Raw genomic sequence first — 25608 nt, forward strand, 5'->3', positions numbered from 1 at the left:
CAATCATTTAATACTAGTATAAAATTAAAATCATTATAAAAATAATAATAATAATAATAATAAATTAAGAGCCCTACGGGCTACGCCACCCAAATAGTCGTCATACTTAAGTCAAGTATATACTTTTCAATGATGTGAAGCTTTAGGGGCATACCTAAAGCAACAGTGTCCCTATCTCATAAATGTGAAGACTTTGAGGAACATTCAATACTCGAGTAACGATATATAGATATGACATTTTCTATGCAGCTTTGCAAGAAGAGCCGGTGGAATAGCCTTATTGTCAGTAGTAGAGGAGATGATGGCAAGATTTCTTCCTTATATTTGCTTTATTTTACTCATCTTGCTTCTTTGCATGGAAGCACAAGCTGGCCGTCTAGGGCCTACTCCTGATGACGAAGGTGAGGAGGTTTTTCTTTTTCTTTCTATACGTATTTATGTGAAAACTTTTCCTTGATACGTGGCTAAAGCTTTTTCTTCAGTTGTTATAGTTGTTCACTCAATTTTCGACATTTGAACGACGACAACAACAAAAAGTTCCCTAAAAAAGTTCGTGCAATTATGTTGCCTGATGGAGCTGGACTTGTTTATTAAATAAACCAAGCCCAAGTTGAGCTTATACAAGCCAAGCTTGAGCCATTCATGAACAACTCGGTTCATATATATATATATATATATATATATATAGCTCTATTTGAGAGATTTTCCCTTAAAATGGAGGCAACATGCACTTTGTAAATGTTAAGAATCTTATGTTATGGTTATTTACTTGTTATTTACTTCTTTAGATATTATTAGTCTACTAGGTTTATCTTTCCTTAGTCTATTAGGACACTTGCCTCTCTATAAATAGAGACCTATGTATTCATTATCATTAATAACATATATACAATCATAATAGAAGAGATGTAGTCCTATATGCTTCCGCTCTCTCTCTCTTCTCTCTCTCTTTCTTCCGCTTCTAATATATTATCCAATATATTTAACATAGTATCAGAGCCACTTCTCTGTGGCCTCCAATAAACTTCTTTGACGTTTTCCAGTGCTCCCTCCGGTGACCTCCCTTTTCCGTTCGTCCGCCCGCCACCAAGTAATCATCCGCTCAAAATCTCTTCCACGCCTTCATCGTAGCCTCATCTGAAAAAATTAATCTCAGATTCTAACTTGCGAGGCACAAATCTACAGATTTGTGGAAGATCCGCCGCCATTGGCCCTCCAGCAACACCTCTGCCACGTCAGCACTTTCAACCCGATCCAAAACGGTCGATCCGGTCAAGTGGGTTAGACCCAGATCCACGGATCTGGCAATTTGATCTGTCAACTCGACCAAGCAAGTCGACCCGGCCTAGTGGGTTAGACCCAGATCCACAGATCTGGCAATCTGATCCATCAACTCAACCAAGCGGGTCCATCAAAGGCATTTCCAACCCGATCCAAAACCGGGTTGAGGGGGGATATTAGAGTATTTGAGAAATCACCCAGATCCAAGATTTTCAACCCAACAGGTTAGAACCGGGTTCTGCTGCCGCCAGCCTCCGGCCGCCTTTCCCTTTTCTTCTACCCAAACTCAAGTTTACACATTGAGTTTGAGGGGGATGTTAAGAATATTATGTTATGGTTATTTACTTGTTATTTACTTCCTTAGGTATTATTAGTCTACTAGGTTTACCTTTCCTTAGTCTATTAGGTTACTTGCTTATATATAAATAGAGGTCTATGTATTCATTATCATTAATAACATATATACAATCATAATAGAAGAGATGTAGTCATATATGCTTCCGCTCTCTCTCTTCTCTCTCTTTTTCTTCCGCTTCTAATATATTGTCCAATATATTTAACAATAAAAGATCTTACCGAGAGAAATAGGAACAAAGCAAATTGCATTTAAGAGTGCCAAATACAGTTAAGCTATATATATTTCTCTCTCACACACACACACACGACATATTTATATATTTAAAAGATTCACATGGTTTTTTATTTTATTTTAAAGGAACATATATAATCTATGGTTTTACTCTGGAAAACAATTTAAGAAAATATATCTTCAAACTTTCAAAATTTTTAAAGTATAAACTGAGAAGAGGAAGAGAAGAAGAAACTGATGACAAGCGAAAGGAAGAGAAGCAGGAAGAAGCACCGGAGAGAGGAGATATACAACAGTAGCTGTCAAATTTTCTTAATTCATCATAAGCTGTCAAATATATTAGAAAATTATGTTTAAATAGACTAATGACTAAGCTCTAACCCTAACCCTAGTGGTACTTGAGCTAATTGTCCGCTAAAATAACATAAAGTCGAAATTAAAATAATACAACCCATCTGAAAAAAATAATAATAAAACCAAAATGCAAACTAATAAAAAGCCCAGTAATGAGTTGATCATAATAGGAGTTGTCAGGGGCGGACTCAGGCTTGGGGTTGGGGGCACTTTCGTCCACCTAAAATTTTACAAATTTTCATAAATATCCTTCAAACATACCAATTTTATAAATTTGTCCCTCCAAAATATTATTTGTGTCCCTTTTTAATTTTTTGTTTTTTAGTTTTGCCCCCCAAAATAATATTTGTGTCATTTTTAATTATTGGTTTTTAGTTTTGCTCCCCAAAAAAAATAATTACTTGTGTCCCCTTTTAAATTTTTTAATTTATTATCATTATTATTATTATTATTTCAATTGTGCTCTCTTTCAACATAAAGACATCTAAAATACCCAATTCATTTAGTTTCCCTCTATATTCTAGTTCACTTCTAATCAAAAACTTAATTTGGTTTTGGACTCTCATTGAATATGTGAAAGAAAAAGTTAAATGGTTTTGGTTCTTTGAGTGGCTTTTTAACCAGTGGTCAGTTTTTTAAGTGGTTATTTTGAGTCATTTAGGTTTACAATATTTGTTTTGACTTTACAAGTTAAATGGTTTAATAATTTATAATTGCAAAATTGTTTGGCTCGACTCTTAGCATTGTTGCTACTTAGGGCTCCGGGTGATTGTTCGGAAAAAAAGTTCACACTCAAAGATACATTTTTCTTGGACCCTATAGATTGTGTTTAGTCTATTTTGCTAGTTTTTTTTTTTCCTAAGCTATTAATTTGCTAGTTGTTTATACTATTGTGTATTTGAGATGACATGAGATTAAATGTAAGATTTCTATATTTTATTTTATATAAACACTTACAAACACATACAAAAAGATTATATGTATCTATGTGATGTTGTATCTATATAAGTTGGTCTCTCCCCAACTACACCAAAAAAAATAAAAAAAAAAAATAATAAATCGTCCCCTCACACTACAAATCCTAGTTCTGCCGCCCCTTGGAGTTGTATTTAGTGATCAAGTTAAAAAAAAAAAAAAAAAAAAAAAAAAAAAGAAAAAAAAGTATTGTTATTAAGAGTATTACAATTTAATTTTTATTATAAGTTTCTTATTGTTAAATATATTGTTGAATAACTCTGATACCATGTTAAATATATTGTTAAATATATTAGAGAGCGGAAGAATGAGAGAGAGAAGAGAGAGAAAGCGGAGGCATATAAAGACTACATTGTATTGAGTAGTATATATGAAGGATTACAGAGACCTTTATTTATAGAGAAGTTATGAGTGATAGACAAATAACTTAGTAGACTTAGGAAAGGTAAACCTAGAATACATAATAATGTAAATAACCATAGAATAATGTTCTTAACACTTATAAACTGGCATGATAGTTAATGTAGTAGTTATTACGTCACCCACTAAAATGTAGAATTTAAAAGACTTGCATGACGGTTCACATTATATTTATTATGTTTAAAACAGTGCATGTGGCACTCCCCACTTCAGCTTAAAATGCATGTGGACAATTAACAATTAATCACGTTAGTTTCGAAGTTGATCATTTCCTCTTTCTTTTTTTTTAATTTATTTTTTTTTAATTTTTTAATTTTTTATTTTTTGTATGAATAACATTTTTCATTGCACAACAAAGAAGTAGAAAGAATCTCTGAAACTCCACTCAACCTCAAGTTGCACACCAACTTTACAACAGCAACAAAAGAATTGAACAAGCTAATCTCAATCTTCTGAGAAAGCCTAACAAAGAACAAACTCAAACAAAGAAAAATTAGTATATATAAGAGCATTTTTCCAACACTTCCCTCCAAATCCTCTTGCTAAACCCACACTCTCAAAGAATAACAGAAATAACACTTCACATCACCATTCAATTCACGTACACCCCCATTTCAAAATCCAACATAGAGGTATAGTGTTATCATCATCACCTGCTTGAAATTTCAAAAAATTCTTAGCTATAACTTGAAGCTCAAGAATTCCACATATGGAAATTTTTAGGAGCCAAAAATTCCAGTTGCCCCAAATCATTTCAGGTTGGTGGAAATGGAAATCTAAACATTAAAGCCTCATCAGCCAAATGAATTAGCTGATCAAGAAGGGAAATATGTATGAGGATTAGAATTGTGGTAGATTAAAATATTATGTAACAAAAATTAGAATTAAATTATTTAGAATTGTGGTAGTCGAATAGGCCAAGAACTATGTCTCATAAATTAAAGATGAAATAATCTTTCTCGACTTTGTCATCTCTTATACGGACATATAAAATATCATAAATGGGACTTGTCAGTTACGGGGAAAACCCATATGATACATTAATTAAGGGCAGCAGTTGACCCATAGCCAATTAGCCACAAGTCGTTTAAAACCGACAAAGAGAAAACGACATCTTCACCATAGTTGGAGTGAAGCTAATTTTCCCGAGTTTTCTATGTCGTTTTTCTCTTCCACTTCCCAGGGAATGAGAGAAGGAAAATCAGTGAAATCAGACCCAAAGAGAGCTTGCATGCCCATCTGTGATGGGTATTTTTCTAAAAAACAAAATGCTCCAATCTGATGCGCCTGTTAGATATTTTTCAAACACAAAAAATGCCTTGTTGGCTGTTGGTGCTTCCATTTCCAACTGTGGTGCTCGCCTTGAAAAGTACCATTTATTCTGGCCCTAGAAGAGCTTACAGCTTTAGGATGAGCTCTCTATATATACCTACCAGCTTACAACACAAATTTGATGTATATCTGGTGGCAGCACTTGGAAATTTCGTAAAATAGAGATGAGGAAATGGTAAGCCTAAAATAGAGATGAGATCGTATGGAAATTTCGTAAGATTCTGTTTTTTGGTAATAAAAACGTTGCTTTAATTATATTTTTGTATAGATTAAATTATGGAGCATTTTAAGGCAAAGTTAATGGGAAATTAAAAAATTAAAATTAAAATTGATGAGGTTGGTGTATAATGCATGCAGTGGAAGCACTTGGTGAAATAGCTAAACAAATGGGGAAGAAAGATTGGAATTTCAGCGTAGACCCATGCCGCAATGAGTCGAGCTGGTTAACACCAAAATCAGGATTGAGGCCATTGTACAACAATTCTCTAATCTGCGATTGCTCCTACCCTGCTGGCGTATGTCACGTGGTTCAATTGTATGTCACCCTTCATTTCCCTTATATTGAAATTGCGAACAGATCAAGTTTTTATTCAACAAAAAGCAGAAAAGTTCTTCAATTTGCTTTTGTGCAAGTGAAAAGTACTTCAATTTGACTTATATTGGAAAGCTGAAAGGTACTTCAATTTTCTTTTATGCAAGTGCTTAAATTTTGACTTATATTGGAAAGCAGAAAAGTACTTCAATTTTCTTTGATGCAAGTGAAAAGTACTTAAATTTGACTTAATTGGACTTTGCCATCCATAATAAACAGAGTATATTATGCTTTAAAGAGTTCTAATGGAAGTGTGAATAATCCTTTACCTATAATTATTCTTTTTACAGATTTCTTAAAGGGCAGGATCTTGATGGTGTGCTTCCACCTTCCCTGGTGAAGCTACCCTACCTAAAGATGATGTAAGAAGAGTCACCAACAATTTGTTCCTGAAAATTGATTTTAAGCTTCTAATCTAATAGCCCACTTTCCTCTTGCTTGTAGTGACCTCACTCGAAACTACCTCAATGGTACAATTCCACTCAAATGGACTTCTACAAAGTTGGAATACCTGTAAGTTACTGCTGAATTCATGTCTTATGTTAGCCAGTGAATGCTCTTTCTTATTGAATTAAGCTGATTCACTGCAGGTCTCTTACTGTAAACAATTTATCAGGACCAATCCCAAGCTACCTGGGAAAAATTACCACTCTTACATACCTGTATCTTTCTTGCTCACCCTTTTTTTATCTAGTAGAATGCAACATAGTTTGATTTGCTTTAGCTGAGCTTTAATATTGATGAAGACTATATTTTCAGGAGCTTAGAGAGCAATCTGTTTTCTGGAAGTGTTCCCCCTGAGCTTGGGAAATTGGTTAACCTGGAGAATCTGTCAGTTGTTTCTTTTTTAATCCTTCTATTCATTTTCAAATCAGATTGATGATTCTTTTCTTAATTATCAACGATTACTTCTTCAACTGACACTAATTTGACCTGGTCTGAACTTCCCATTTGATGACTGCAGTATTCTTAATGCTAACAATCTCACTGGAGAGTTGCCAATAGCTCTCACTAATCTAACCAAATTAACGGAACTGTAAGTGGTTGCAGCCCATTTCTATACTTACAGTAATTTTATATATTTAATTGAAAAGCTTCAAGTTTCTATGTTATTTAGTCTTGTTTCCAATGTGGTTATATGCAGTAGGATTAGCAGTAACAACTTCATTGGAAAAATACCCGACGTTTTTCAAAGTTGGAAACAACTTCAGAAATTGTATGTGTTCTATTTTTTTTTTTTATTTTTTTTTTTAAATCCCATAATGTTAAAATCTCTTCTATTAGAATATTTAGGTGTAATCTAACCTGTTAGAATTGTGTTTTTAACAGAGAGATTCAAGCTAGTGGTCTTAAGGGGCCCATCCCTTCTAGCATTTCGGTCCTGAGTAATTTAACCGTGCTGTAAGTTCTGCCTATGAAGTACTCTTGGGTTGCATAATCTCTCTCTTATCTTCATGTGATACTCAAATTAACAAGACTTGTTGCTTAAGACCCTAACATTTATTAATAATGCAATTTGGTGCAGAAGGATTAGTGACTTACTTGGTGAGGGTTCTAAATTTCCAAACTTAAGCAGCATGACAAAAATAAAAATTTTGTAAGTAATTCTTTCTCTGTTAAATTTCAACAACTCAAATGATACAAGTTTGTAGCAAATTTTTTTAGATGATGGCGGTTGACTTTACAGGATGTTGAGGAGCTGCAATCTCTACGGACCAATCCCCGCACATATATCGAACATGACAGAACTACAATTTCTGTAGTTCTTCTTTCCATTCTGCTCTCTTTTTTTTTTTTTTTTGGGTTTTTGTTTCATTTACTAAAATATTACTTAACTATAAACCCAAGATGGTTGGATTATTTCAATTAAGAACATTTTTTTTTTTTAACTTAACTATATACATACAGATATTTGAAGTTATCTTTTCTCCTTTTTGTTTTTGGCTAGCATAAGTAGATTTGGCATATTCAAATTTATGGACTTTGGGTTATCATGGTACTTTATTCTTAAAGCTAATTGTGAATAACTTCTAGAATTAAGATCATCTGCTGAAACTATAAAACCGAGGTGTAGTTTTGGAGTAAGATTAGTTTGAAAAATGGAGTTGGAAACATCGTTCTTCTCATGAATATGTAATTATTAATTATCTGCTTTCATCCTTTAGCCTTTGAAAAAAAATGATGATTGCTTCTAATCTTTACAGCCTACGCCTTTTAGAAAGCAGCTATCTAAGATTGTCAACCCATACTCATTGTAGGAATGGCAGCCATTACCCACCCCTCCTACTCCTTTGGCCCATTGTGGCAGCTGCCGTAAGATACCTTTGAACATGCTCACTCTAGTTAGGCTGTCTATGGAATCTGTTCTAAGCTACATATCCACTGTTATATGGGCATTCAAGTCTCTCTTTCAATTTTTTCTTCCTATTTATTATGTTTCTTGCCTCTATACTTTAAAATCTGGACATTTATGTCTCATTTCGTAATCCTTCTTTTCTGTTATTATAACCTCTAATTACTCGTAATATCCAAGCAGAGATCTCAGCTTCAACAGATTGGAAGGAAATGTTCCAGATTTTTCACATCTAGATCATTTGGACGTCATGTAAGTGTGGAGTTAAAACCTTAAATCTAGCTCTATTGTAGAGAAGCTCAAATAAACAATTAAAAAGCAGCTTAAAGCACACAAATAATAATGATTTGGCTTATCTCCTATGTTTATAGGTGAAGATATGAGGAATTTCACTATCATAAAAGAGATTATATTGATAGAATTTAGAATGCGAAATAATAAAATAGAAATATAAACAAAAGAGACAAGATTAAGGTGGTTCCACAATATGCCTACATCTGCACACTAAAACCCTATAGGCTACATTTGACTTTTATTGAATGATTAGATTGTACATAAGAGCTTCATTATATAGAGGCTAAAGGGAGATGAGTTCCTTGTATCTTAGTAATGTGGGACAAAAGAATGAGGCTTTTATACAAGCCAATGGCCAAAGTCTCCCCTCACTTGGGCAATGTGGGACAACCCACATATTATCTCTTAACATATATTGCTTATTGTTACCAATGCACATTTGTACATACGTACATTTCTATATGTATATATCATCAGAAAGTATATTTTACTTTCAAATATTTCTCCTTTAGTAATGATATAAATAAGTGTTTAACTATAGCGTGATTATGTTGCACTTTGAACAGGTTTCTTACAAGCAACTTGCTCAATGGGACTTTTCCAGAATGGATCACAGCCCGAGATAATCTCTAGTATATAATTCATCTTGAACTCTGTTTGAAATTTGCATGACATGTTTTCTTTTTTTGTTTCTTTTTATTTTTTATTTTTTATTTTATTTTTTTTATTTTATTTTTAATAATGTTTCAGCACTTATATAATCTTTACAGACCTCATAGTGTTCCAATATACATTGATTCATCTCCTGTACACTTTATGGTCAGCGGGAGATCTCCTTGAATCATATTGAATTGGTGAATTCAACGGATTTGGTACCAGCATAGATTTGCTTTTTGCACCATGTGACTGTTATTTGGAAACTGCATGTTGGCAATTAATTTTGAGTTGGTTACGGAAGTTTTCTGGTGTTAGCTTGAATTGACCGGTTTATCAAAACCTTTTCAAATATAATTTTTCTTTTCTTATGGATTTATAATGAGTTATTACTGAAAATACGTTTTTGTGCAGCCAAATGGATCTTTCTTACAATAACTTTTCAGAAATCTCTGCGCCACCTACTTGTCGAGAAAACCTGTAAGAACTTTTCTTATCATCTTAATCTTAATTTAAGTTTACTTGAGGTTTGCATACTTACCCTCTTCACAAGCTTTTAGTTTTTCAAAACTAACCAGGTTCTCATTTCATCAGGAATTTGTTTCAGAGCTTCTCTGGACAAGACAATTTGTAAGCTTCTAACTTGAAAACTTATAAGAAGGACCAATGTTTTTTGGACCTGGCTTACATCCTGTGGAAAAATAACAAGACATCTCATGTTATTTTAAACCTACGGCTACGGCCAAGATTAAGAGCATGTTTGAGATTATGTATGAGAAAGAGATTTTAAGTCAAAAAGTGTTTTTTAAGCTTTTGCTAAAAATACGTTTTAGCTATTTTTAGGCTTTTTGACCTTCAAAAGCGCTTCGAATTTTTTTTACCAAACATGTGTTTTTTTTTTTTTTTTTTTTTTCAAACGAGCTTTTAGAGTGTTAAACGCACTTTTCAGATCCTCAAATGCACACCCAAAAAGGCCCTAAAACTTCCCCAATTTTAGTCCAAACGATGTAGTTTTAAAGGAAACTAACAAAAGTTTTCTAAACGCCATTTGCACCAAACGACCATTGTCCTGCACTTCCTTCTTCATCCACTTCCACTTTCTCTCTCTTTCTGTAAGTTCTTCTTTTTTAGTACTTTCCTCTCTCTTTTTACTTGTTATCTTCCTCAACTCGGATAGTTTCAAAGCCTTAATTTTCTCTCTTCTCCATTTCTTTCCTATTTTAGACTCACTCCCACTTTAAATGAAATGAAAGATGTTGCCTCTCTCTGCAAAAACCAGGCTTTGTTTTGTGTTTTCTGCAAAACCAGTTAAACACTCTTATGGTTGCTGACAGGAGGGGTTAAAAGCTCACTACTTTGAAAGGAAAATATTTATTGTTTTGGTCCCTGAGGATTTTGTCCCTTTTGAGTGTCGATTTGGCTAAATTCATGAAGGAAGGGCTACTGCATTGGTCAGGTTTCTTTGGTATTGTAGAGTTGACCATTCCTCTTTCATGGCATTCATATGATTTGAAAAAATTATTAATCGAAGACATTGTTTGCACTGAAATGTTTCTATGGAAACTTCATTTTTAACGCTCAGACTTGTTCTATTTGACCTGCTGCTGCTTTGCTGAGAATAGTTAAGAAGAATTTGAAGAAAGAAAGTGGGAGTGGGTGAAGAAGGAAGAGGAGGACATGCAAACGAAGTTTAGAGAACTTCTGTTAGTTCCTTTAAAGCTATGTCGTTTGGGCTAAAAAGGGGAAAGATTTAATCATAACTGTAGATTTAAAATAACAGGAGATGTCCTGTTATTTTTCTACAGGATGTAAGCCGAATCCACGTTTTTTCTGTTTTATATTTTTTATTTTTAGCTTTTATTTTGGAGAAGAATTTCTTTTTTTTTTTTTCATTCTAATTTTGCTAAGTTCACACTTCTTTCTTGTACGATTCTAATTAAGAACACTCGGCGGCAAGTGCTTGGAGCCCTATCCATGCTCGAAAGGTAATTGTACTACCTTATTCAAATTATGAGGTGTATGCTTTAAAACATTTCATATTGTTATTGGCAACTAAGTAAATGAAACGAGAGATAGTTAATACATAATTTCCTTTTTGTTCTGTAATGATTGCTTATGTTTTAATTTATTAAAAAGCTGCTATTTTTGTTTCTGGATAGATCGGTACTCATTGCATATAAATTGTGGTGGAAGTACAACCACTATTGGAAACATAGAGTACGAAGGGGATCAAAGCCAAGCAGGTCCAGCAAACTTTGTTCCTAACACCGCTAATTGGGGATTCAGTAGCAGCGGATATCTTTTGGGTGCCAACAGAACCTCAAATCTATACATAGCGAAAAATGTGTCAATACTAAGAATGACTAACTCTGGATTATTCACGAGTGCACGGGTCTCTCCTCTTTCTCTGACGTATTATGCACGTTGCTTGGCAAATGGAAATTATACCGTGAAACTATACTTTGCAGAGATAGTATTCAGAGACAACAGATCTTTTTATAGTCTTGGAAGACGGATATTTGATATTTATATCCAGGTATGACGTCATATTTGTTTTGCTTTATACATAGAGCACAATTTTATTGATTTAATTTGTTATAGGAAAAATTGGTGTGGAAGGATTTTGATATTCAACATGAAGCACAAGGTGTTGATACAGCAGTTGTTAAGGAATTTAAAGCAGTTGTGAGAAAGAAAGTCTTACAAATCCGCTTTCATTGGGCTGGGAAAGGGACAACAGTTGTGCCAAAGGGAGGAACTTATGGTCCTCTCATCTCAGCTATCTCTGCTAAATCTGGTAAATATTTCATGGAGTATGAGAATCTTTTTACTATCCAACTTCTTCCATACTTGCTAGAATGATGAACAATAAAAGCATAGCACAATATAGTTGAGGTAGAACCCATGGTTATTTGCCGTAAAAGTATTACCCAAAACAAGATTCAACTGCATAATCTTCTTTATACTCTTCCTCTAATATTCATGTGTTTGAAGCATGCATTCATATCTTGTTTTAGGTTGGTCCACCTATATCTTTCTGTATGGTACTACTGGTATTCCAGGATGCAACTTTATAATCTGTTTCCTTTACTATTTGTCTCTTCTCCAGATGTCAGCCACACTTCCTACAAGATATTCATTGATGTCAGAGCTGTAGTATCAGCGCTTTTGCTCATTTTTATGATCTTAGGCATTCGGATGTGGATCAAGAAACGAGGAAGGATATCAAGGGAAAAAGCAGGTAATCATATGACTTGTTAAAGTAATAATTAAGTGATTAAATTTACTTCTTCCTATCAACTTAAATTTTTGGGATAACTGGTAATTTAACACGGTATCAGACCCAAAGGTTCTATGATCGAACTTTGACTTCATCAAATCAGCCCCCATTTAAATTAACTATTCCACGTATTGGGATCACTGCTTTTTGACAAAATCTAAATGAAGGCATATTTACATGAGAGATGGATGACTTGAGATCACTAAGTTGAGTAAATGTCTAAGAAGGACCCATATTTAAAAATATATATATATGAAAAATAAAAAAAGAAAAAGTGAGAGATAAAAGATTGTGGATTTCATTTAACTTTATTTTTGAAATGTCATCTAAATCATCTGAACATAATTGTTGAGAAGAACAAAAAGGCAAATCTCTTGGTAATAGGGACCTATGAAGTTCCTCTTTTTCAAATTTTGTTTTTTTGATTCCCAATACACCTGTAATTGGTAAAAAAAAAAAAAGAGAAACCCTAAATCTTTTAAAAACTTGGGGTTTATGTGGCTGACCAACTGCAGTATGGTACTTTCTCACTGCTTTTGTTTGGTCACATTCTATCTGGCATCTTCTAAGTAGTCAATAGATACAACAATACAAATTAAAAAATTAATCTTATCATTTATAAGATGTTATGTGACAATAGGCTCACCTTTTCATTCCTTTTGACAGAGCTGAGAGGATTAGATCTGCAAACTGGTTTTTTCACCTATAGGCAAATCAAAGCAGCCACTAACAACTTCGATGCTACAAATAAGATTGGAGAAGGTGGTTTTGGATCTGTATACAAGGTATCCCACAACATCATCTTCCTTCAATTTTAGGATATCTATTTTCTTTTTCTTACTTATCCATTATACCAAGAGGCTGTCTAATTCAATAATGAATCCATACCTAAAGATGTATATTTTCCTATTTCTGATGCAGGGTATACTGTTTGATGGTACCATAATTGCAGTTAAGAAACTTTCTTCAAAATCAAAACAAGGAAATCGTGAATTTGTGAATGAAATAGGAATGATTTCAGCTGTACAACACCCAAATGTTGTTAGATTGTATGGATGTTGTGTTGAGGGAAATCAACTATTCTTGGTATATGAATACATGGAAAACAATAGCCTGGCATGTGCTTTCTTTGGTAAGCCTGAGGTTTTCACTTTAGTATTTTATGTTGACTGTCTTCTGCTTATGTGCTTAAAATTGATAATGGCCTCGATTAAGAACTAAGTTGATGAGTTCCCATTGGACAATCTACAAAATATGTAGGTCCGGAGGAATACCGCTTAAATTTGGACTGGCCTTCAAGACAGAAAATATGTGTTGGCATAGCAAGAGGTTTGGCTTTCTTGCATGAGGAATCATCAATAAGAATTGTTCATAGAGACATCAAAACTACCAATGTGCTATTGGATAGAGACCTTAACCCAAAGATTTCTGACTTTGGTTTGGCCAAGCTTGATGAAGAGGAAAACACCCACATCAGCACACGAGTCGCTGGAACAATGTGAGCTACCTTTTTCCCTCTTTTCTTCATTATGTAGTCTTTTGTGATTCTATTCTTCCATTTCATTTGCCTCCCAAGTTATTGACCATTAGAGAGAAAAGGAAAAAATATTTATTGATTTGTATTTCTCTATGAGATGTTGCCCTAAAGTAAACGTGAACATAGAAGCTCTGCATATCAGAAATGTATGTATATGGAACATGAGATAAATTACTGGATTAAGTGGTTGGTAGGATTTTTATATGTCAGTTGTTTGCATTTGCAACGCAACCATGCTTACAGAGAAATCCGTAGCTACATCAATTATCAACCAGTATTCAAGCGGTTAAAATGTCTAAACATGAATTGTACTATTCATATGTTGTAGTTATTGTATTCTCCAATACTAGATGCATTAAAGAAAAAGAAAAATTTCAGGAAAGAAAAAAAAAAGTAGGACAATCTATGTTTATTCAACCTGTAAAATAAAAGCTAGCCCTAAACAATGACTCCCTCTAAAATCAAGAAATAAACAATACAGAGAAATTTGTGCTCAATTATTGTATCGTCCTTCACTCTCAAAATCAATGTGTGTGTGTGTGTGTATATATATATATATATATATATATATATATATGTCTCTCAAAAACCAATATTTCCAAAGGGAAAAAAGAAATTACTGAGTTCTTGTGGAATCTAAGAACCAAAATCCCTTAAACTTGAGCTCCATGACCTACCAAACAACTTGAGTGGCTAAAGTTATATTACTAAACCAGTTCTCTACTTGCAATGTGCAAAGGTAGTGACATGTTCTTTTTCCCCACCGAGAAAAAATTTATGTATATTTTACAGAATGAAATTACCACTTAACCCTAATAGCTTTATTGATTGAATAATTGCATGTTGAATGAAAATGAAATATGATTTGGTACTGAAGTTTCTCCCTTTTTTTTTTTTTTTTTTTTTTTTTTAATCTTTATCTTTCTAATTTACATAAGTTTCTCTTGATGCTTAACTTTGTTGAATATGAAAGATTGAAGCTTTATATGAGTGAGTGTGATCTTTATTTTTTATTTTTATGATAATTCATACTAGTGTTCTAAGTCATAAATAATCTTCATTTGTAGAGGATATATGGCACCAGAATATGCATTATGGGGTTATTTAACCTATAAAGCAGATGTCTATAGCTTTGGGGTTGTCGCAATGGAAATTGTTGCTGGGAAAAGCAACATGAAATATCGACCAAATGAGAATTATGTATGCCTTCTAGATTGGGTAAGATTTGATCTTTTTCTTTAATACATGCTACTATAAATAATGTCTGGAGGCCTGGCTGTTCTTTTGTCCCTTTCCACTGAATTTGGTCATCCTAATCTATGACTCTAGCCTCAAGCAACAAAATAAACTAACATATGTTGATTTGGCTTTTTCACTTCCCACTTGAGTTTAGCTAATTGATATTTTTTTTTGTTTTTTTTAGTAATGTTAGAAACCACACTTTTTTCCCAACATTATCCGACTTTGTTCATATGGCAGTGCCATTCAATCCTTGGATATTATTATTATTATTATTATTATTATTATTATTATTTTTTTAAAAAAAAAAAATAGTTGATTGACACTGTCACGCTAGTAGGGTGGGATAGTAATGGGATAAAAAGAGTGATTTCTAGTGGTGCTCAATTTTTTTCTATGTGTACAGCTGCTTATTCTCTTTTGTTGATTTGCTACTTTTCATTTCTATTCTCTTTTCTATGCTTATTATAGGCACTTGTTCTACAACAAAAAGGTAATCTAATGGAGCTGGTGGATCCACAGTTGGGTTCCGAGTTAAATGAGGAAGCTATTAGAATGATCAAAGTAGCTCTCTTATGCATTAATCCATCACCAGCACTTAGACCCACCATGTCTGCAGTAGTAAGCATGCTCGAAGGCCAAACCATTGTTGATGAAGTTACCATTGATCCAAGTATATATGGCGATGAATTGAGGTTTAGTGCCTTAAAAGACCAGTTTGAACAACTCCAACGAGCACCAACAAGCACAAGTGAAGCAGGGAGCCTTCTGCATTCATCAAAAGCAACATGGGTTGGATCTTCTTCCACATCTGGCCAAGATCTCTATCGAGTTAATCTTGATTCTCAGTAATTTCAGCATACTACTCATTACATTATGAGAGCTAAACACAATACTGCATATATATATATATATATATATATATATATATATATATATATATATATATATATATCTTATGGACATACCCATTTAGTTGTCTTTGCTTACCATGTTCAAGAAAAGTTGTGCTTTTTAGACTGCATTTACTTATAATAATTTGATGTCTTTCATTCTCATGTTTTTGTGATTGAAATCATCTTTTCTACTTGGAAAAAGATAGCATTGATAAATTATCACATATTATAAAAATAAAAATAAATAAAAAATAAAAAATAAAATAAAATAAAAAAAGGAATATGAATGGTCATTTTATTTTATTAGAAATTTAATTATTGTTTATTATTATATAAATTTTGATTTAATCCTAGTGAGAGCAGCACCAAACAAAAGAATATAAATGGTCAATCTATTCTAACTGCAATTCCCATTTCTATTCTTAAAATGCCCTAAGAAGAGACAACTGTAAGATTTATGAACAATTTTCATATACTTGACTGCAGAAGTTGCTTATGAACTTTGTCAAGCAATCACATGCACTGATCTTTCTTGCGACAGACATTATCTCCAAGTGTTGGGGATTGTTTAAATTGCGACTTTGAATTTGTCTTCTTTTGGAAACGAACAGCGAGTTCTAACACACTGTAATCATTGGAAATAATGGCTCAAACTAAAACTCTTTTTTTGATATCATATTAAGAGCTTGTTTTCTTCTTCTCAAACATGTGAAATACAAAATTTAAATAGGAGGTGAATTACAAAGATAATGTTCGAACTCAAAACTTTGCTTTAATACCATATTAAGAACTTGTTTAGGATTGTGTTAGAAAATAAAGTTTTTATATTTATAAAGAGCTTTTTAAAAATAAATAAATAAAAAAAATAAAAATCCTTTTTAAGTCTTTCTCAAAAGTGGATTTGCATCCCAACGTATTTAATGATAAATCATTGATTATTATTATCTGACTAATCGACATACATTTGTTAAGAATTTGATTAGTGTCGTATGTTTATATCCTGTTAGAAAATGCGTGAAAATTCACCTTCAATGCATCATTTGGATATAAATTATCACCAACTCAATCTCTAAAAGTGTGTTATGTGTCTCTTAACATGTTAAAAAAACTTTTTTTTTGTTATTTTTAACACTTTATTTAAAAAAAAAAAACATTTATTCTAACATGTTATAACACAAGACTAAGTTGAAGAAAGTTTAGAAGAAATTTACTTATTATGGCACGCTAAGAGAAACACGATAGTCTTAATCACGAAGTTTTGAGGAAACTTCTACCGGACCTGTTAATCTTTTTAGATGTGGTAGTTTATAAAGTAATCCTAGAGTCTATAGTAAATGAACATGGCCTGTTCACATGGTTGTCCCGTGTAGACTACGTTTCCTTTTTGCCTTTCTCTTTTTCTTTCCTCGTTTGATATTACTATACTAATTTGCTGGCCTTGACCAGCTTGTTTACTCAGGTCAAGAAACCATTAAACTGGTTTGAAGCTCCAAATCCCACCAACCATTCTATCTCAAGCATTGAAGGAGGAAGAGCAAGCTCGTTTTGCAATTATTAATTAATATTCTAACAACTTGCTCTAGCTACATAAATTTGGAAGTTGCATACTGGGTTGAAATACTGTTTACTTCTGAGCCAGTGATATTTTCAATTTTCTCATCGTCTGTTCAAACATATATAGTAAAATAATATGAAGAGAAGAGATTTTGGCCAAGATGCCTTATGCAGCTTTATCATTGAACTTAAATAAAAAAAAGTTACACTTGTATTTGATCACATCAAGCTAATAAGATAAGCTTTGATGTGATAAGAAGATTTAAACAAAGAATAAGAGATAATACAAAAGATTACAATCAATCAAAAGAGAAGTGATACAAACAGATCACTCTTACAAGAGATAAGTAAGAGTCCTAGTAGAAAGATAGATGAGATAGAAGTTTTATGGCGGTAGGTCTCTGGTACTGCGATCGAGCGCCCTAGTGAGTGCGCTTGATTGCACTCAGGATGATTTTGTACTTCGGAACTCTCTGGTACTACGCTCGATCGCACTAAAGTATGCGATCGAGCACTCTTCTCTTGAGTAGTAGCAAACTCCTTAACAAGCCCCCTCAAACTCATGGGAGGAGGAAGAATCATGAGTTTGTCATGCAATTCCAAAAACCAAGAAGAAGTTAATCCCTTAGTAAAGATGTCAGCACATTGATCAATGGTGGAAATAAACTGAATCACAATATCCTTGTGCATAACCTTTTCTCTAATGAAGTGATAGTCTATAGCTATATGCTTTGTTCGAGCATGATAGATAGGATTAGACGCCAATGCAATGGCTTCAAGATTGTCACACCAGAGCTTTGGTGGAGAGAAAATGGAGATTCTCAACTCCTTTAGAAGCATGCGTAACCAATATAACTCAGTAGTGGCAATGGCCATAGATCTATACTCCACCTCTGTGCTTGAACAAGATACAGTTGGTTACTTTTTGGATTGCCAAGAGATTAAGCAATTGCCGAGAAAGACACCATAACCACTTGTGGATCTTCGGTCAATTGGATCACCAGCCCAATCAGAGTCACAAAATGCTTCTAGATGAAGAGGTCCCTTAGTGAAAGACAAGCCATAATCTGGAGTTCTCTTGAGATACCTTAATACTCTCTTAGCTGCAGTAAAATGAGTTGTAGTAGGACAATGTAAAAACTGACAAAGATGATTCATTGAGAATGATATATCTGGTCTTGTGAGAGTGCAATATTGAAGTACACCAACAATATGCCTATACAAGGACTGATCTTCCAATGGTTCACCATCAAATTTAGTCAACCTTTTGCTCGAAGTGCATGGAGCAGAGTAAGGTTTAGCTCCTATCATGTGAACTCGATGTAGAAGATCAATAATATATTTGGATTGATTAAGATACAAACCTGCAGAAGTACGATGTACATGCATGCCCAAGAAATATGACAAATTACCCAAATCCTTCAACTTGAATTCAATTTGCAGTTTTGAGATGAGATCATTGATGCTGGATAGATTATTTTCAATTATGATGTTATCATCTACATATATAAGCATAAAAATGGTAAGGGAATCTCTATGAAGCAAAAATAAGGAAGTATCCATCAATGATCCTGTGAAACCGAGTTCAAGTAGAGCTTGAGTAAATCTATGGAACCAGGCTCTTGGTGCTTGTTTTAAGCCATACAAGGCTTTGTGAAGCTTGCAAACTAAATCAGGATATTGAGGATCAACAAATCCTCTTGGTTGTTCCATAAAAACCTCTTCATCAAGTTGTCCATGGAGAAAAGCATTTGATATATCAATTTGTTTCAAAGACCAATTATAATGAACAGCTAATGCTAGAATCAATCTCACAGTTGCAGGTTTTATCACAAGACTAAATGATTCTATGTAATCTATACCATCTCTTTGTTCAAACCCTTTTGCCACTAGCCGTGCTTTATACCTTTCAATGGTTCCATCTGGTTTTTGTTTGAGTTTATACACCCATTTGTTTCTGATGACATTTCTATTGTGTGGTCTTGGACAAAGAAACCAAGTGTGATTTTCCTACAAAGCTTGAAACTCACTTTCCATGGCAGCCTGCCAATGGGGATTTGAGGTTGCTTGAGTAAAGGTGCTCAACTCACTAAAGGTAGAGATAGATGTATGCATGGCTTTTAGGGGATGTTTGGTAGAGTAGTATAGCTTGAAATAAGTAAAAGTTCTAGGTTTTAGGCTGCCTATTTGAGATCTAGTAACAATATGAGGTGAGCTTGGTGGATCAATCAAGGTAGGTATGGAAGAAATGGAAGGAATATGATCTTCTAAGATTGGAAGAGGTATGTCACAGGTAAGTGTTGGTGTTGATTTTGCAGTGGAATCAATGGTTGTAGGTGAAGTAGGTGTGGTTGTAGGTGAAATAGGTGGAGAACTTCAGAAATCACTCCTGTTGGTGTAACAGAATCTGTTATCATAATTGGAGTGGATTCTGCAGGTAAAGAGCTTGATACTGCAATGAGAACATTTGGAGGGGATAATGGTTCAACAGAAATTGGTTCAGTTGTGATCAAATCAGGTGAAATATTGTTAACTTCAATGAACTGAGAGAGTAAGGGAACAATACCTTGGTTCAAAGGAGAGTTACTTGTCGAAGCCATGTGGGAGGCCGTACCTTGTGTAGGAAACAAATTCTCATCAAAGATCACATGCCTTGAGATAAAGACTCGTTTGGTGGAGGTATCTAGCCACCTATATCCCTTTTGATTTAAGCATTATCCTAGAAAGATGCATTGTCTACTTCTGAATTCAAGTTTGTATCTATTATAAAGACGAAGAAGTGGGTAACAAGCATAGCCAAATACCTTTAAGTTACTATAATCTGGTTCCTTATTGTGAAGTTTAAAATAAGGAGTAGATCATTTTATAGTTTGATTAGGCAATCGGTTAATCAAATAGACAACAGTAAGGCAAGCCTCAATCCAGAATTTAGAAGGTAAATGAGATTGAGCAAGAAATGTTAGGCCAGTTTCTATGATATGTTTGTGTTTTCTCTCTGCTATCCCATTTTGTTGGGAAGTGTGAGGACATGTTATTCTATGAAAAATACCATGAGAAGAAATGAAGTTTTTGAATTGGTGAGATGTATATTCACCCCTACCATCAGTTTGGAGTTGTTTGATCTTTGTTGAGAGAAGATTTTCAAGTAAACTCTTCAACTTGACAAAACTAGCAAATACTTCAGATTTTAATTTCAAAGGAAAAATCCATGTATATCTTGAGAAATCATCTACAAATATAACATAGAACTTATAACCACTAACAGACACAAATGGAGAGGTCCTAAGATCACTATGAACTAATTCTAATGGAGAATTGGTAACATGAGTTGAATCCTAAACAGCTAGTTGTTTGCTTTTGGCTAATTGACACGGCACACATAAAGAAAGACTAGACTCTAAATGACTAACAGAAAGATGTTGATACTTGAGAAGACGTTTGAGAACTTGAGAATTGGGATGTCCAAGTCTGTTGTGCCAAGTGACTTCACCAGCTTTGACTCCAACAAAGGCAACATGATTGCTGTGTTTATTGACTCCAAGAAAGGCAGCGGGACTGCTTTGTTTATTGATGAGAAATTGTTTTAGCTGAATTGGGTATAAACCATCCTCACTTGGCCCCTGCAATATTATCTCCCCAGAGAGGTTGTCCTTTACAAGAAAATAAGAATCTGTGAGTTTGAAGTGGCACTTATTATCATGACAGAAACGATTTATTGAAAGGAGATTAGCTGAAACATCAGGACAATGTAAGATATGTTTTAGATGAACAATTGTGTTTTGGAGTTTGAAAGAAGAAGAACCCGTATGAATAATCGGAAGAGAGCTACCATTGCCTACAGCAACCTGTTCTTCCCCATTGTATGGCTGTTGGGATGTGAGATTTTCCAAGTCAGCAGTGATATGATTATTAGCCCCACTGTCAGCTAACCAATCATCATCTTCACAAAGAGCATTGGATTGAGCAGTCATGGCTACAAGCTCACTTGGAGGGTGTCTTCTTTAGTAGGCATAGTCCATGCGATGATAGCAGTCAAGTGCTTGATGGCTTGTCTTACCACAAATCTGACAAGGAATCCGATTAGTGCTATTAAAGAAGGTAGAATTTGTTTTACCTGAGATTGAAACACGATTTGTTTGTTGAGGAGAATAGCACTAACTAGCACTATTTGTTTGCTGAGGAGAGTAGCGCAGACCACAAGGGGGCTTATGTGGTTGATTGCGTGTAGTGTTCTTGCTGAATTTGGGCCTGTGAGCATTTGGCTTTTGAGAATAAAGCGCAAATGAGGTGGTTTCATACTGCTTATTCTGCTGTAGTAGAAGACGTTCATGGTTGAGCAGGGTAGACTGAAACTAATCTAGAGGCATAGAATTGTTATTTGTAACAAGAGAGAAGGTAGTGATGAAGGCATTAAACTGAGCATTCAGGCCTCCAACAATGTAAGAGATAAGATCTTCCTCGTCAACTTTCTTTCCAACAAGAGCTAGTTCATCAATAAGGGACTTGGCTTCTTATAGATACTCAGAGCAAGTCTTAGTTCCTTGATGAAGGGTTTGTAATTGGTGCTGTAGTTGACTGATGCGTGTCCTAGAAGGGCATGTAAAACAGGTAGCTGTGATGCAAATTTTAATACTCGCAAGTGCAATAATCGTTTGCAATATAATGTTTTGAAGTGCGAGGTCGAATCCACTGGGAATTATATTTTTTAATAACAAATTTAAATCTAAACTAATTAAATCCTAACCTAGTTCCAAAAGGTTTTTGAATTTTGAGTTTTGAAAATTAAAGGATAAACATAAACTAAATAAAATAAAACAAAAGATAAAGACTAAGGTTTGGGAATCCACACTCACCAAATCATAACAACATACTCCATGTTCATCAATATTTATTCGAAGTTCTCACAATTAAAATCTTAGATATATTTTACTATGCTTCAATAGTTAATTAAAACCATCACATGTATCCATTTATTGCACAAATCACAAAAGAAATCCAATATCAATTAAATTATCAAATGTATCCATAAATCACAAAAGATATCCAATTTTAATTGAAACACCTAATGTATCTATAGAACAAATCACAATAGATATCCAATTTTTAGGCAAATAAAATCAAGCAATCAATTGTACTGAATTATCTCAAATCATCAAGTATATCTTTGAATCACAAAAGATATCCAGGAATCATTCAATCCAATTGAAAAGAAGTAAAACAATTGAAATATAAACTCAATAAAATCAGATAAATAAAGACTTACATAAAAGTGATGTCGTTCTTCATCGGTGACGCTTCATCCCCAACCTTAGTTGGGAATTTACCTCCATATAAAAATAAAATCTAAACCTAAACCTAAAGAAAAACTAAACTAAAGAGAAAAGCTGTAGAATTTTGCTCTCTGGAATTGTGTCTTTTTCTTGAATGCAAAGAGGTCTATTTATAGGCTTAGGGTAGTCCTAGAAGCCCAAGTAAACCTAGATAATTCGGAGGTCTGTCTCCTAGTCCAAATAGAAGTCTGAAATCGGAATTGGATTCGTCCAGATTTGTGTCCTTTTATTGCGGGGCGATTTTGGCATAGTAACCGTCCGAATTAGGAAAAATCATATTTCATAAGGAATTGTATGATTTTGAGCTAGCTTTCCAATGCCGCTTGAATCACTTCAATCCGATATTTGAGCAGAAAGTTATGGTGAAAATACTGATACATGTGTAGAATCTGAATTTGAATCAAATCTGAAATTTAATTCAATCTGATCTTTAATCCGATTTAACCTTTTTCTTGAATTTGGTTAAACTTAACCACATCATCTAGGTCTTCTCAAAGTATACTTTCTTCTAAACTTTTCATTTTTTCCTTTAAAGCTGTTGTTTTTCTACAATGACCTACAAAACACTAAAAATACAAAACTAACACAAAACATTAAATAACAACACAACTAAAGGATTAACTAATGTAAATAAAGGGGTCCAAATATGGAATATTTGGCACTTATCAAACACCCCTAAACTTAAATTTTGCTAGTCCTTTAGCAAAACAAAACAAAACAAAAAATAAAAGCAAGGAACATAAATCCTCTTTCGTGGGAGAGATGATTGCATTTAGCATATGCAACAAGTCTTTTAAACCCCTAGGCATCCCTAGTGAACGAGTAAAATCTCGTGAGAGCTTAACAGGAATGATACCCACAAACATTGTAGCACTATGTTGTTAACAAGAAAGAAGTTTCACATAAACTATGGTTCTTATTCATGAGCAAGCTTAAAAAGACAAACACCATCATCATAGTCAAAAGGAAATCCAGAATCAAATCACTCATAAATGGACAATTGAGACCTCATATGTTCTGAAAAGTGTAAAGTGTAATTAGCATACAATCATGACGCTTTCAGCTTAAACTCAAGACAAGTTCTATAAAATTTGTAAGAATCCCTAACAAATGAAACAACCAAGGCAAGATATGCATTTCTTTTTTATAGGCTCTGTAATGTCTAACTTCCTTAAGCTCTCTAATTGACTCATGTAACAAGTGTTAGGCCAGTAACTCCCAAGTCAGGTGGCTTTAGGGCACTAGATGTAAAATATCCCTAAGGGCTTATTAACTTAAGTCAAAAAGGCTATGAAACCAGACTAGCCATATCATAATTCAACACTAAACTTCACACATTTTGACCCGAACACTCAATGTTTAATGAGGTAAGAGGTCCGGTTATTTAGCGGAAAACTCAACATGATCTTTCTTTTCGTTTTGCTTCTCTTTTTTATTTATTTTTTTCTTTTTTATATCTTGCAAGCCAATGGTTATTCATCAATAGGTCATCCAACAAATCTCAAAGAGAACAAGCTTAAGTTCAAACATCATACCTCACAGAAAACATGCTAATGTGCTCATAAAAATTTATCTCAAAACAAGTGAAATCTCTTTTACCCAAAAATAAGTCAAATGACTCAGACTCCTAATGACATAATGATGTGTTCAACCCTTTAAGTAAGCTAATGAAATGTAAATCACAGTTACAGTTTAACTTAAACTTGACAACAACATGGCACAAATTTTTTTTTTTTTTTCAAATTTTTTAACACAAAATGACAAATAAAAATAAACAAATAAGAACAAAAATAAACAAACAAAGTGTTTTTTCATACCCCCAAACTTGAATTACACATTGTCCTCAATGTGTAGTATAGAAATACATTACTGGAAGTAAGGAAACATCAAGGTGTGAAAAAGGGGCAGGGCATCCTCCAAACTCAAACACCAAAACACCTGTCATCAAAACTAACAACAATTTTTTTTTTTTTTATAGAAACAAAACTCAAAAGATTAATTGTTGTTAGAAACAAAAACAAATAAAAATAACATGTAATGAAAAAGGAAAGAAAGAATTTGTGAAGTCAAGTGCAGAAAATAAACTGGAGAAGAAAACTTTACAGCGCTTTCCCCGATCATGCGGATATCCAACCAATCCCTTCCACCCTTTCTTCTTCAAGCCTTCATACCCCTCTAGAAGGATATTTCGCCATCTTATGTAGAATTGCTTGCTTCGAAGGATCTTTTTAGGAAAGTGGTTCCTAGATTTGTGTGCTTGTGTGCACAAGTCCTTGAGTATCTTGATATAAGATGGCTCTTTGAGACATTCAGGCGATGAAGCTTTGAATTCTTGATGTGTCTCAAGATGGATAGTGATGCAAGTATGAGCTTCAGTACTTACTTCCATGTCACTGGGCAGATCAGGATTTGTTAGGGGCTCACTGTTCTCATGGTGCTCAACTTGCTTAGGGTGCTCAACCTTCTTAGAGTGCTCAACTTGCTCTATGTACTCAACTTCTTCTTTTTCTTCCTCCTCAATGTTATTCACAATTTCCTCCTCATCAATCATGTAGTTTAGAATGAATAGACATTCTTCTCTCTTGTGATAAGGATTATAACAATATGAACATGCCTTATATATTGGATGATTGCTAGGCAACGTAAGATGGTCAACTCTAGCTTCTTTGAACTGGGCTAATCTCTCGCCTATGTCATTAACATGAGCAGTTGGAAAATGTTGTACTATTGCTAGAGAAGCATAATAAGATTTGACAAATTCATGATGAGATATGCTAGCATCATCCTCCATCATGCTTACATAGTGTAAAAAGAATGGGCATTCACTTTTGTGCTGAGTGGGATTATAACAATATTCACAAAACAGAGATGGTTCGCATTTCTTCATAAATCTGACATAGATAGACTTAGCTGCCCTGAGTTGGTATT

At 33.9% G+C, this 25608-nt stretch overlaps 1 protein-coding gene across 1 annotated transcript; it reads left to right on the plus strand.

Moving 5' to 3' along the window:
• The first annotated feature begins 298 nt into the window (after positions 1-298).
• LOC148588064 (putative LRR receptor-like serine/threonine-protein kinase At1g07650) lies at positions 299-15831 on the plus strand. The gene is made up of 24 exons (XM_088512312.1): positions 299-401; positions 5309-5486; positions 5834-5905; positions 5988-6056; positions 6134-6205; positions 6303-6374; positions 6508-6579; positions 6688-6759; positions 6873-6944; positions 7069-7140; positions 7231-7302; positions 8080-8148; positions 8757-8822; positions 9259-9324; positions 9439-9474; positions 10786-10829; positions 11004-11380; positions 11446-11657; positions 11961-12085; positions 12791-12909; positions 13046-13256; positions 13385-13622; positions 14729-14879; positions 15372-15831. The coding sequence occupies exons 1-24, from the start codon at positions 299-301 to the stop codon at positions 15750-15752; spliced, it is 3021 nt and encodes a 1006-aa protein (XP_088368438.1). The 3' UTR covers positions 15753-15831.
• Positions 15832-25608: the final 9777 nt, after the last annotated feature.

This window comes from Corylus avellana, chromosome 1 (assembly GCF_965113065.1).
Source record: "Corylus avellana chromosome 1, dhCorAvel1.hap1.2, whole genome shotgun sequence".
Classification (NCBI taxonomy): Eukaryota; Viridiplantae; Streptophyta; class Magnoliopsida; order Fagales; family Betulaceae; genus Corylus; species Corylus avellana.